The sequence below is a fragment of the Pseudorca crassidens genome, chromosome 12, assembly GCF_039906515.1.
Source record: "Pseudorca crassidens isolate mPseCra1 chromosome 12, mPseCra1.hap1, whole genome shotgun sequence".
NCBI classification, from domain to species: domain Eukaryota; kingdom Metazoa; phylum Chordata; class Mammalia; order Artiodactyla; family Delphinidae; genus Pseudorca; species Pseudorca crassidens.
Genome location: NC_090307.1, coordinates 68,147,773 through 68,160,144, shown reverse-complemented (window position 1 = coordinate 68,160,144; position 12,372 = coordinate 68,147,773). Strand labels below are relative to the sequence as shown.

General features: G+C 42.8%; 1 protein-coding gene across 3 annotated transcripts in view; it reads right to left on the bottom strand.

The window, feature by feature from the left end:
• Window positions 1-2,824, bottom strand: part of PISD (phosphatidylserine decarboxylase) — a 36,429-nt gene extending 33,605 nt beyond the window's left edge. Inside the window, exon 1 of one of the 3 annotated variants that reach the window (XM_067700183.1) lies at window positions 2,671-2,824. In XM_067700183.1, coding sequence (XP_067556284.1) covers window positions 2,671-2,735 — 65 coding nt within the window. In that variant the 5' untranslated portion in view covers window positions 2,736-2,824. The remainder of the gene's footprint in view (window positions 1-2,670) is intronic. The other 2 variants (XM_067700182.1, XM_067700188.1) reach the window with 2 other exon arrangements.
• Window positions 2,825-12,372: the final 9,548 nt, after the last annotated feature.

The window sequence follows — 12,372 nt, the reverse complement described above, 5'->3', positions numbered from 1 at the left end:
TGCTTCCTCCTGGTTGGTTTCTCCTCACCACAAGCCCAAAAGTTGTCCCTCTGGAGCGTTCTCTAACCCCTTAATTACCTGCCTTTATTTTTCTTCGTAACACTTCTCACTACCCGAAATGAACAGATTTTATATATATTCACTCATTTGTTTACTGTCTGTACCCCTCAAATGCAGGGGTTTGTCTGTCTTCCCCCTGGACCTCAATCTCAGCAGTGAGATTAAGCTTCAGAGAAATGAACGGCTGGCTAGGTTCAATCACATGAACCGTCTACATGGTGAACTCACATGGGCCTCCTGCAAGAGGGCAATTAAAGCCCAGGATTAAGCACTCAAGTCTGATTGTGCGGCTCAAATCTCCATCCTGCCACTTATTAATTAGCTGTGTGACCTTAAGGCATTTCTTAACTAATCTTAAGCCTCAGTTTCTCCACCTGTAAAAACAGGACCTACCTCATTAGGAATAAATGAGACAATCACATAAAACCTTAAGCCCAGGCCCTGGCACCTAGTTACATATTACTATTATTAAAAGTAACAGAGTTGATATTCAGCTGGCACACACTGGGATGGCCATATTAACTGTCTGTGACCACTCTGAATGGTTTGTGTCCACACTGTCATAGTTTTAAATTATTTTTAACATCACCCCTGGTGGTAACACTAACTATAGTCCTTGTGTCTCTCCTGCTTTTTAGAACTGTGAAAGTTCTGAAAATGAACGGGCAGGCCTCTTGAAGGCCTCATTCCACGTTCTATCTCATATTATTTAGTAATGTTTCCTTGCTCTGCTACTAAACTGTAAAGTTCTTTAAACATGAGGCCTATATCTTTTAATTCCTCTCTCTTCCCCTGCTCTCCCTCCCCCTCCCGATCCCTGGCACTGCAGTTGGCAGTGGTAGGAATGTCATAAGTATTCCTGAAGGAAAGTCTTGCACAAGCAACCACTCCTTGGGCACTATGTCCATACTTGCCTGAACCTAAGAATCATCCAGGACACGTGTAAAGAACACAGCTGCCGGGGCCCCAACCTACATCTACTGAACCTGAATTTGGCAGTATTGGGGGATATACCTGAGACTCTCTTTTTCTGATAAACACCCACCCCATTTTTTCATCAAACAAATTTGGGAAACATGGCCCTAAATTATCACCCATAATTGCCTTCTTTTGGTTCTCTCACCTGTCACCTATCACCCAGGTACTGAAAAACTTCCCTGCAATATGAGGTTTTCAAACATATGTCTCACAGACACTGCTTTACTTAAAGATCATGGAAATGTTCTCTTTTGGGGTTTTTCTGCATCTAAATATAGTTCCCACCTGGATATGTAATACCTTTGAAAACTGAGTTCTTATTGTACCCAAATCCTCACCCTCCTTAAATTGCACCTAAATCCCGTCTTATCTACCTACACTGGTACTAAAGTTATGACTCTTTTTCCCTTTCCCTTTTTAAATGATAATGAGTGAAGTACATCCTCCTCACCATCGTTAAACAAAAACAAAAAAAAGAAAAAATTTTAGGAGGGTCATTTTTTAGTCTTTCCAACTTATGACACAACTTATGACACATTTTAGATGATTTCACTACTGACTCATAAACAGCACACCTGGTAACAATATTAAAACCACAGAGACTCTCCTGTCCAAGTCCTAACAGTTACCATCACATTGCAGAGCCCCCTCCTGAGAAAGTTACACCATTTCTGAGTAGTTAATAATAGAGTGAAGCTTCCTGTTCAGGGCAATGACAGTTTCTGTTCCCTTTCAGTCCGAAACCAGTGTCCTTACTTCCCAAAATTACAGCGCAAGCTTTGGTCAATGCTGACAAAATGAAGGTTGCCTGAAACACAAAAGTACTGTGTGTCTCTCAAACCTTAGCTCTTTGAAATGACACGGAACAGCAGACTCTGAGTCATAGCTACCAACATTTTAATCCATTTTCTGAGAGTCCAAATGTTCCCAAGCTGGTTCTTACATAAGCTATTTCGAATAATGAATGTCCTCACGGTGGGCAGCCTGAGGGAAAGGTCCTTGCCTGAGAGAGACAGAGGTATCCGGGTAGGGGTCCCGGCTCTGCTACTAACTGGCCGGGTGAAACTGAGCAAGTCCCTTCCTCTCTCATGGCCTCAACTTTGCTTACTCCAAAAAGAGGTTGATTTAGATGACCCCTCTAACAACCTAAGAGTTGGGAGTCACCAGGGTAACTAAGACCCCATTTCCATCATGGACGATTTTGAGATAACCGAGTCCAACCCTCTCGCTTCAAAGACCAAGAATCCGAAGTGAAAGCCGCCCGATTCCCAGTCCAGTGCTCTTCCCACATCACGCCGCCCCTCCCAGCAACACGAATCCCTGAGAAAGAGGCGTCCAGCCCTGCCTCGGCTATAAGTGGCGGGCACACAGCCTATTTCACTGGTTGGGTCTTTTTGTTTATATCTTTGTTTTTTGTCCCTTGTGAAAAGGGCAAGGAGAGAGCGCTTAGGATAGACGCGGAACGCCCTACCCGGCGGCAGTCGCACCTGCTCGAGAGCTCCAGGTTAAGGTGAGTGCCTACGTCTCCACTCGAGCTCTGCTCAGGGCGAGCCCGCGACAGAGAAACGATTCCTCTCTCCAGACCCCAGTTTGGCTCGGGCCACCCCCCGGCAGGTCCCCAAGCAGCTGTACCTGCTCCGCCACGGCACGACCCCGCGCAGCAACCTCAAACAACCCGGCCCCACGGACGCCGCCATCTTGTCCCCAGCTTCTCGGCGGGACACGCCCCCTTTTACACGCTGGTCGCACACGCGTGACGTCACGAGCTCGAACTCACAGCGCCAATGAAGAACGCGGAGCGTGTGTGGGCGGAGCTGTCTAAGCTCCTCCCCCGGCTGCTCCGGGTACCCTCTGCCTGACACTTCCGGCAGCTAATGGGCTAGGTCGGATAGGTGCAGCCGGTGGCGGTGCTTACAGTGCTAAACCTGGACCTGGGCACAGCGTTGCCAGTTCTCCTATTTCCTTCTGACGTGCGTTTCCGCATCTGCCTGGAAAATCTGATTTACTCAAGGTCCGAGAATGGATCAACTGAGCTAAATCGTTCATTTTACGGATGGGGAAACTGAGAGCGTCCACAACTCAGCTACCATTGACTTAGCGCTTCCTAAGTGCCAGGCTCTGTGCTGATGACTTAGCATGCATGGTGTCTCATTCTTACCTCCCATCGCTGTACTATCTGGGAGTCCAGAGACCAGAGGTCTTGGATCACCTAGAAGTGCAATTAGTCGTCGAACAAGGTGCCGGGTGTGATAGCGCGTGCTCCTGCAAAGATTCCTGATCTTCAGATTTAAGGAAAAATAGACTTTTCAGTAGTATAAGCTTTTTTTTTTTTTTTTAGTGGGCAGAGACTAGAGACCGGCAGCCAGCCCTGAGAATTATTCTCATTTTAAAGATAGAGAAAACAGAGCTCAGGAAAGTTAACCATTAGAACGCTCAAGGGCACACAGCTATAAAGGAGAAAAGCTAGAATTTGAACATACATCTCTGATTCCAAAACCCATGATCTAACATCCTTCCTTTTAAGCCCTTTGCCTACAATCTGGCTGAGTATGGGTCCCCAAACTGAAGGAATACAGCTCCTCTTTTTTCTCCCCTAAGCTGCTAATAGCACTTGTCTTCACCAAGCGTTTGACACAGGAGGAGGGGTATGTTGCCTGGTAACTGCAATTATTTCTACATGGTTATTTAAGCTCAACTAGGGCATAACGGGGCCCTACAGGGAGCCTAACAGGGAGCAGATTTCCTATTGGAGAGGAGACACTTCCCTCTATGGTTTTCAAAAGTCTGAAGAGGAGGAAAAAAAAAAGTATAGAATTGGTTTTACTATTCAATTGAGAGTAGTAACTCAAAACCAGGGGGAAGAAAAAAATGGGAGGGGGAGATTATTTCAAAATGAAACGCATTTGGGGAAACTGGATATTCACATGCAAAAGAATGAAGTGGACCCTTACTTTACACCATATACAAATATTAACTCAAAATGGATCAAAGACCTAAAGCTAAGAACTACAACTATAAAACTCTTAAAATATAAGGGAAATTTTCATGACATTGAATTCAGCAATGATTTCTTGGATATTACGCCGAAAGCACAGGCAACAACAAAATAAGATAAATTGTATTTCATCAAAGTTAAAAAGTTTTGTGCATCAAAGGACACTGTCAACAAAGTGAAAAGACAACCCTGAGAATGGGAGAAAATAGTCACAATATATCTGATAAGGGTCTGGTATCCAGAATATATAAATAATTCCTAAAATTCAACAACAAAAAAATAACCGAATTCAAAAATAGGCAAAGGACTTGAACAGACATTTCTCAAAAAATAATATACAAATGACCAATAAAAGATGCTCAACATCACTAATCATTAGGGAAATGCACATCAAAAGCACAATGAGATATCAACTTCACACCCATTAGGATGGCTATTATCGAAAAAGGAAAATAACAAGTGACAAGTGTTGGCAAAGATGTGGAAAAATTGGAACACTTTTGCATTGCTGTAACAATGTAAAATGGCTGTGCAAAACAATTCGGTCATTCCTCAAAAAGTTAAACAGAATTATCATATGATCCAGCACCTAGGTATAATCTAAAAGAATGAAAGCGGGGACTCAAATAGAGACTTATACACCAATGTTCGTAGCAACATTATTCACAATAGCCAGAAAGTGGTTCAATAGATGAATAAATAAAATGTGATATATCCATATAATAGAATATTATTCAGCTATAAAAGCATGTATGAAGTACTGTTACATGCTACAACAGGAATAAACTTTGAAAACATTATGGTAAGTAAAATTAGCCAGACACAAAAGGACACATATTGTTTAATTCCACTTATATGAAGTGCTTAGAATAGGCATATTGATAAACACAAAAATTAGAATAAAGGTTACCAGAGGCTGAGAGGACAGGGAAGAGGGATGGCTTCAGAGTCTCTGTTTGAGATGATGATTAAGTTCTGGAAATGGATAGTGTGATGGTTGTTTAACATGTGAATGTACTGAATGACACTGAATTATACATTAAGTTAAAAATGAATTAAAAGGTTAAAATGGTAAATTTTATTATATTTCAACACACACACACACAAAGCAGTTAATAACAAGTGTTGATGAGGATGTGGAGAAATCAGAATAATCTTTCTGTCCCTATTCTGCATTTTCATATGAATGGAATCATATAATATGTGGACTTTTGTAACTGGCTTCTTTCATTTAGCATAATATTTTCAGGGTTTGCCCATGTTGTAACATGTATCAGTACTTCATTCCTTTTCATGATTGAATAGTATTCCATTATATGGATAGACCACATTCCTTTATCCAGTCATAGCTATGGACATTTGAGTCATTTCCGCCTTTTAGCAATTATGAAAAATGCTGCTATAAACATTCATATACAGTTTATTGTATAGACATATAATTTCATTTCTCTTCTGTGTATACCTAGGAGTGGAATTGCTGGGTTGTATAGCTTAATTATTTGAGGAACTGACAGATGGTCTTCCAAAGTGGCTGCCCCATTTTACATTCCCACCAGTAGTGTATGAAGGTTCCAATTTCTCCACATCCTCACCAACACTTGTTATTTTCTCTCTTTTCAAAATGACTATCATTATATCCAATCTAATGGGTATGAAGTGGTGTTTCATTTTGGTTTTGATTTGTATTTCTCTGATAACTAATGCTGTTGAGAAATTTTTCATGTGCTTATTGGTCATTTGCATATCTTCCTTGTAGAAATATCTATTCAGATTCATTGCCTATTATTAAATTGGGTTATTTATCTTTTTATTATTGAGTTGTGTTCTTTATATATGCTAGATACAATTCCCTTATCATATATATGATTTGCAAGTATTTTCTCCCATCCTTTAGGTTGTCTTTTCATTTCTTGATGGTGTCCTTTGAAGCAAAAAGTTTTTAATTTTGATGAAATCTCATTTATTTTTTCCTTTGTTAATTGTGCTTTTGGTGTCATATCTAAGAATCCTTTGCCAAATCCAAGGTCATGAAGATTATACCACGTTTTCATCTAAGAGTTTTAAAGTTTAAAAAAGTTTTGTATATGGTGTGAGGTAAAGATCCAACTTCATCCTTTGCCTGTGGCTATCCAGTTGTCCATTGATTGATTTTCGTTTGTTAAATCAACCTGACATTGCTGGTTATTGTGTATTATCCTTTTTATCTATCACTGGATTCAATTTGCTAATATTCTGTTTAGGATTTTTGTATCTACTTTATGAGAGAGAATTGGACTATTACTTTCATCTCAAACTGATTCAGGTGTATGAAGTTAGGTTCATTTCACCATACACTTATCCAGTTATTCCACTACTATTGCTGAAAAGACTTTCCTTTCCCCATTGAATTGCATGGTGTCTTTGTCAAAATCAACTGAACATCCATGCATGGGTCTATTTCTGGGTTCCAAAGATTTCCATTTGTTCCATTGATCTATCTTAATTATGGCTGCTTTACTTATAAGTCTTGAAATCAGGTAGCATGGATTCTTCAACTTTGTTCTTCACTTTCAAGATTATTTTGGCTTTTATAAGTCCTTTGCATTTCCATAAAAAATTTAGAATCAGTTGGTCAATTTTAGCAAAATGCCTGGTGGGATTTTGATTGGGACTGTGTTGAAACGAGAGATCAATTTGAGGAGAACTGACATTTTAACAATATTGAGCCTCCCAATCCATGGACCTGATAAATCTCTCCATCTTTGACTGTTTACAACCAAAAATATGGTATGTAAATTAGTACTGGCATACTCATTTTATTGCACTTTGCTTTATTGTGCTTCACAGATATTGTGGTTTTTCACAAATTGAAGGTTTGTGGCAACCCTCTGTCTAGCAAATCTACTGGCACCATTTTCCCAAAAGCATTTGCTCACTTTGTGCCTCTGTGTCATATTTTGGTAATTCTCACACTGTTTCTAACTTTTTCATTATTATTATATTTGTTATGGTGATCTGTGATCAGTGTCCTGTGACGTTACTATTGCAAAAAGATTATGACTCGCTGAGGACTCAGATGATGGTTAGCACTTTTTAAAAATAAAATTTTAATTAAGGTGTGTATATTTTTAGATGTAATGATATTGCACACTTAATAGACTAACGTATAGCATAAACATAACTTTATATGCACTGGGAAACAAAAAAACATGTGCAACTCACTTTATTGCAATATTAGCTTTATTGCGGTGGTCTGGAACCCAATGCCCAATATCTCTGAGGTTTGCCTATACTTTTATTCATTCCTGGCCAATGCAAGCACCTTAGAACATTTAAATTCTATTTATTCTCTTCCAGCCTTTTGTGATGACATTGTTATACTTCATTCTATTAGATTTTGTTTTCATGAGGATGTACATAGCAGCTGTATTCGTAAGATGCCCAAACTGGAAACAACACAAATGTCCATCAGCGGGCGAGACTATGGATGAACAAATCATGGTGTGTTCATACAATGGAATGTGACTGTGCAACAAAATGAACAAACTCACATCCTCCTTGCAACAAACAAACTCACATCCTCCTTGCAACAAGGAGGATGAATCTCAAAAACATTACATTGAGCAAAATAAGTCAGACATCCATAGAGTAACATTGTCTGGTTGCAGTGCTATGAAATTTAAGAGCGGGCAAAACTATAATATTAGAGGGATAGAATTATGAATAGTTGCCTTCCTCAAGGCAGGAGTGATTAACTGGAAGGTGCCTGAGGGAACTTTCTGGGGCAATGGAAATATCTGGGTGGTGGTTACATGGGTGTACATTTGTCAGACCTCATCAAATAATAAATGTTAGTTCTGTGCATTCTCCAGTGGGTAAATTATACATCAAGAAAAAGAAAATATCTGGGAAAACCAAAACCAAAAACTACTGATTTACTTTTTTTTTCTTTTTCTTTTTTTTATTAGTTTGTTCCATGAAAACTTTTCCATTTTCTCTCTGACTTGTACTGCAGCCAAGCAAGTTTTGAAAAAACAGTTTTCTACTTTTGTTTTCCAGAGACCATTTCTGGAATGATCCTTTTAAAGCCCAGGCTCGATGTACAGTGAGGGACATGACCCTTTTCTTTCCAGCCCACCTACTGTCACACCAGGTCCTAGTTGTATTAAAAGGAGGAGGAAACAGTGCAGCTGCTTGAGATAGATTCCAGGGAATTTGCCATGGTCAGATGGAACCCTCTGCTCCAGACTCCCCTGGCTACCTCCCAGCAGCCCTTTGACATGCACTGGACTAGAGGCTTCCAGCTACTTCTGTGTTGACAATGGTCTTCTTTGGTCAAGGTAAGTATATGGATTTCATTGTGCTGACAGATTTTGTTTCATCTCATTTTTCCTTTAAGTCTTCTCATTTAGAAACACATTAGATTGGTGAGTCCCCTGGTAAAATCCTAGGGGGAGGAGTTTCCTGAGTACAAGTAGAGATGCTTATCCTCCAGAGTGAAGGTTGGCAAACTAGGTGTCACTGCCTGTTTTGTAAATAAAGTTTTATTGGAACACTGCCACACTCATTTGTTCATATATCACCTACAACTGATTTCCTGCTACAACCACAGAGATGAGTAGCTGCAAGAAAGATCATATGGCTTGCAAAGCCTGAAATATTTACTATCTGACCCTTCATAGAGAAAGCTGGCTCAACTGTGGTCTAGAGCACCCTCCCTGGGGGGCCTCTGTCCTGGCATCAGAGATAGGGGCCGGCCACAGCCTCACAAAAAAACATAAAGGACAGGGTTTGGATATAGTTTACCAAAAGGGAAAAGTATCTCCATAGGATGATTTATGCTCTTTGACCTTCAGTTACTACCAAGAATTCAGATTTGAATCAGAGGAACCTGGATCAGGTTAACTGTCCTGGTGGAGAAAGACACAGAGGGCTTTGGAGAACTGGAAATCTTTGCGGAAAAGGCCAGGGAAGGCTTGCTGACGAGTTCAGAGGTGGTAAAGGGACAAGCAAGTACCCAGCCAGTCCAGAGGAGTGGAGGTCATGGCTTTCAGCACCTCATCTCATATCTGAGGCTCCACATAGGTTGTGGGCACAGAAACTTCCTATAGAAATCCCTAGCACAATTCTGCAGGGGAAGGTCATCAACACTTTTCAACAGTGAACAACAACAAAACAAATTAAAAGACATCAAGATACAACCCCTTACATTTTAAGTATATATATAAGCGTGGACGTGTGTATATATATATGCATATATATGTATACACATGGACGTGTTCCAACCCTCTTAAATTTTAAGAATATATACATATATGTGTCTGCGTGTATGTAAATTATTTATATATCAAAGCTTTAAGGCCTCTTTCCAGCTATAAAGTTCTACGATTTTAAGGCAATATGTGCCTGATTTGGGATTCTGTTCTATAAATTTTTAAAACAATAAATCAGTTCTTGATTGTGTCTAATGAGGAGAAGGGAGAGGTATTGGACAAAGAGAGGGGGAGGGAGAGAAGTTGGGAGAAAAGGAAGAAGCAGCGATGGAAACAAACACACCCATAAGGAGCTGCAGATAGAAAAAGGAGACTGTAAGGAAGGCGGCGGGTTCACGGGCGGGGGTGGGGGGCCTCACCTCCAGCGCCCGGCCTCTTAGAGAACATTGTGAAAGTTGTTCCAAAGCTGTGTTGCAGACCTAACTGTGGTGCGTGACCTGTACGCAGATAAATGTAGCCGGTGGGGCTTCTCCGGAAGCTCACAGGGTGGTGTGGGGTGCAGAAGTTACAGCAGGCAGTTCAGAGGGTGGGGGGGTGTGGGCTGAGGGAGCAGCTAAGAAGCCTGCCTGACAGGGAGGGGAGCGGGAGAAGGAACAGGTGGGGGAAACCTCCAGAGATCTGAAGACATGGAGGCAGTCAAGTGAAGGGGTGGGAGAAAGAATATTTGCAGCTGATGGTACAGCTTTTGTGCAAAAGCTTCGAGGCAAGAGACAGCATGGAGGATTTGAGGAACTAGAGGAAATTCAGAGTGTGGAGCGCCTGTGGGAAGCCGAGCTGGAGAGGCAGGTGTCGGGGGAGGTGTCTGGTTTGCTAGAGCAGATCCTGGGGGCAGGAATAGACCTGGGCTCTAACACTTACCACACAGGCGCCGCCTAATGTCTTTAAGCCTCAGTTTCCTCATCTACAAAGTGGGGATTAAAAACATCTACCTCATCAAGTTGTTGTGAGGATTCAAGAAGGTAATAAACACAGAATGCTTGGCACTTGGTCAGAGCTCAACAAACGCCGAGTTACTATCCTTATGTGGGGGCGAGGGGAACCCGCAGAAGGATTTTAGGGCAGTGGTTCTGACAAGTGCGAAGTTGTATTTTACAAAGATCACTTAGGCTGGCAGCAGTAGGGGAAAAACTCATCGGCTGCTGCAGCACCTGGGTTATTTGCCGCCGCGTTTGTATTCTTCCAGACCATTTTACCCTCTCCCAAAATCTGAAATGAAAATGCAAAAGGGAGAAAGATTCTCAAGCCGATTCTTATCCACATGAGCCTCCACCCTCAGCATCCCAGCATGCCCGTGCCCAGAGGCAGGGATGCAGGCTCCGGGTTGGGCCGCGTGAACCTACCTTCCAGGTAGATCTCACAGGAGGTGGTAACTCCTCGACTGGCCCCGCCCAGCCTGTGAGCTACAGCCAATCAGACGGCGCGAGGTCAGCAGTGGGTGTGGCTGCACCAGAAAAGCTCCCGGTTCACCTGCGACTGGTCCTTTGAAGAGTAATTGAAGGGAGGGGAATTACGAGGTCTTCAAATATTCAGAATCGGCAGGAGGAAGAGGACCTCGGCCGTTCTGTCAAGCAACAGGGTCTGTTAATGAAGGCGGCCATTCATTCACCCATCAAGTGTTTACTGAGCCCCTACGATTTATACCAGGCACTGTTTTAGGTGCCTGAGGGGTCACAGGAGGGACCAGAGAGGAGCCTCAAAAATAAAGCGTCGGGGAGTTCCCTGATGGTCCATTGGTTAAGACTCCATGCTCCCAATGCAGGGCGCACGGGTTTGACCCCTGGTCGGGGAACTAAGATCCCACAGGCTGCAGGAGCGGCCTGAAAAAAAAGGAAAAAGAAAAAGAAAGCATCAGAAGGAGGATGTGGGGTGGGGGGAGATACACTTTTAGGAAGAGTGATCTGGGAAGGCAGAGATCTGAACAGTGCCTGCGGGAACCATGTGGCCGTGTGGGAGAAGAGCCCTCCGGGCACAGAGAGCGCTGGGTGAACATATCAGGGAGGACCATGCCGGCGCTGGCCAAGGAACTGCAAAAAGGGTCCGCATGGAAGTCCTATACAAACGGCTTCCACCTCAGGAAAACGCGGAAGCAGAAGCACCAGCTGACGGCAAGGAGAGAGAAGACTCTAAGTTTGAGAAGGATGTTAGAAAGACTCACCGGTGACCCTGAAAGTTGCTTGAAGTATTGGGAGTTTTCTGGAACACTTCTCAAGAGAAGTCACAGAAGGAACTGAAGAAATGAGGTCTCCACCATGTGAAGAGGGCAGGACACGGTGGAGGATTCTCCCATCGGTTTGAACCTCTTACTCTCAGGAGGCCCTACCAAGGCTAAGATTCTGTGATGGGGGTGCTAAAGGAATGACAGGGCCGTAGGTGATCACTGGCCTCTTCCTTCTAAAGCAAGAAAAATTGCAGAGAGGATTCTTATCCAGGTAATTGTGAAACCTAAGCAGCAGAAACACAACTGCCAGGCAGGAGGACAGAGTGAGGTCTTGACTGTAGAAATCCAAGAATTGGAAGAAGGCCAGGAAGGCACATTGGGCACTGCTTTCCCTCTGGACAGAGGAAGAACATCCTCAGGAATCTCGCTTCTTTCTGGAACACGTAGGCGTGGTGTTAAACAGCCTTATTTTCAGTCATTCTTTCACCAGTTTCCACTGGTTAAACAAAGAGTTGAGAATCAGAGGACTCGCAACCTAACCTCATGTACAGCTGGGAAGGATATGAGCTAAAAGGCAAGACCTTTTTATTTTTTTTAAGACCTTTTAAAAAGTAAATGAATGGGGCTTCCCTGGTGGCGCAGTGGTTGAGAGTCCACCTGCCGATGCAGGGGACACGTGTTCGTGCCCTGGTCCAGGAAGATCCCACATGCCGCGGAGTGGCTGGGCCCGTGAGCCATGGCCGCTGAGCCTGTGCGTCCGGAGCCTGTGCTCCGCAACGGAAGAGGCCACAACAGTAAGAGGCCCGCGTACCGCAAAAAGAAAAAAAAAAAAAAAAAGTAAATGAATGTGCTCCACCATATTTATACTCTCCCAAGTAGCCTCCTTAGCAAGCTAAGCTCTTATTCCAGATATGTTGCTAATATTTGAC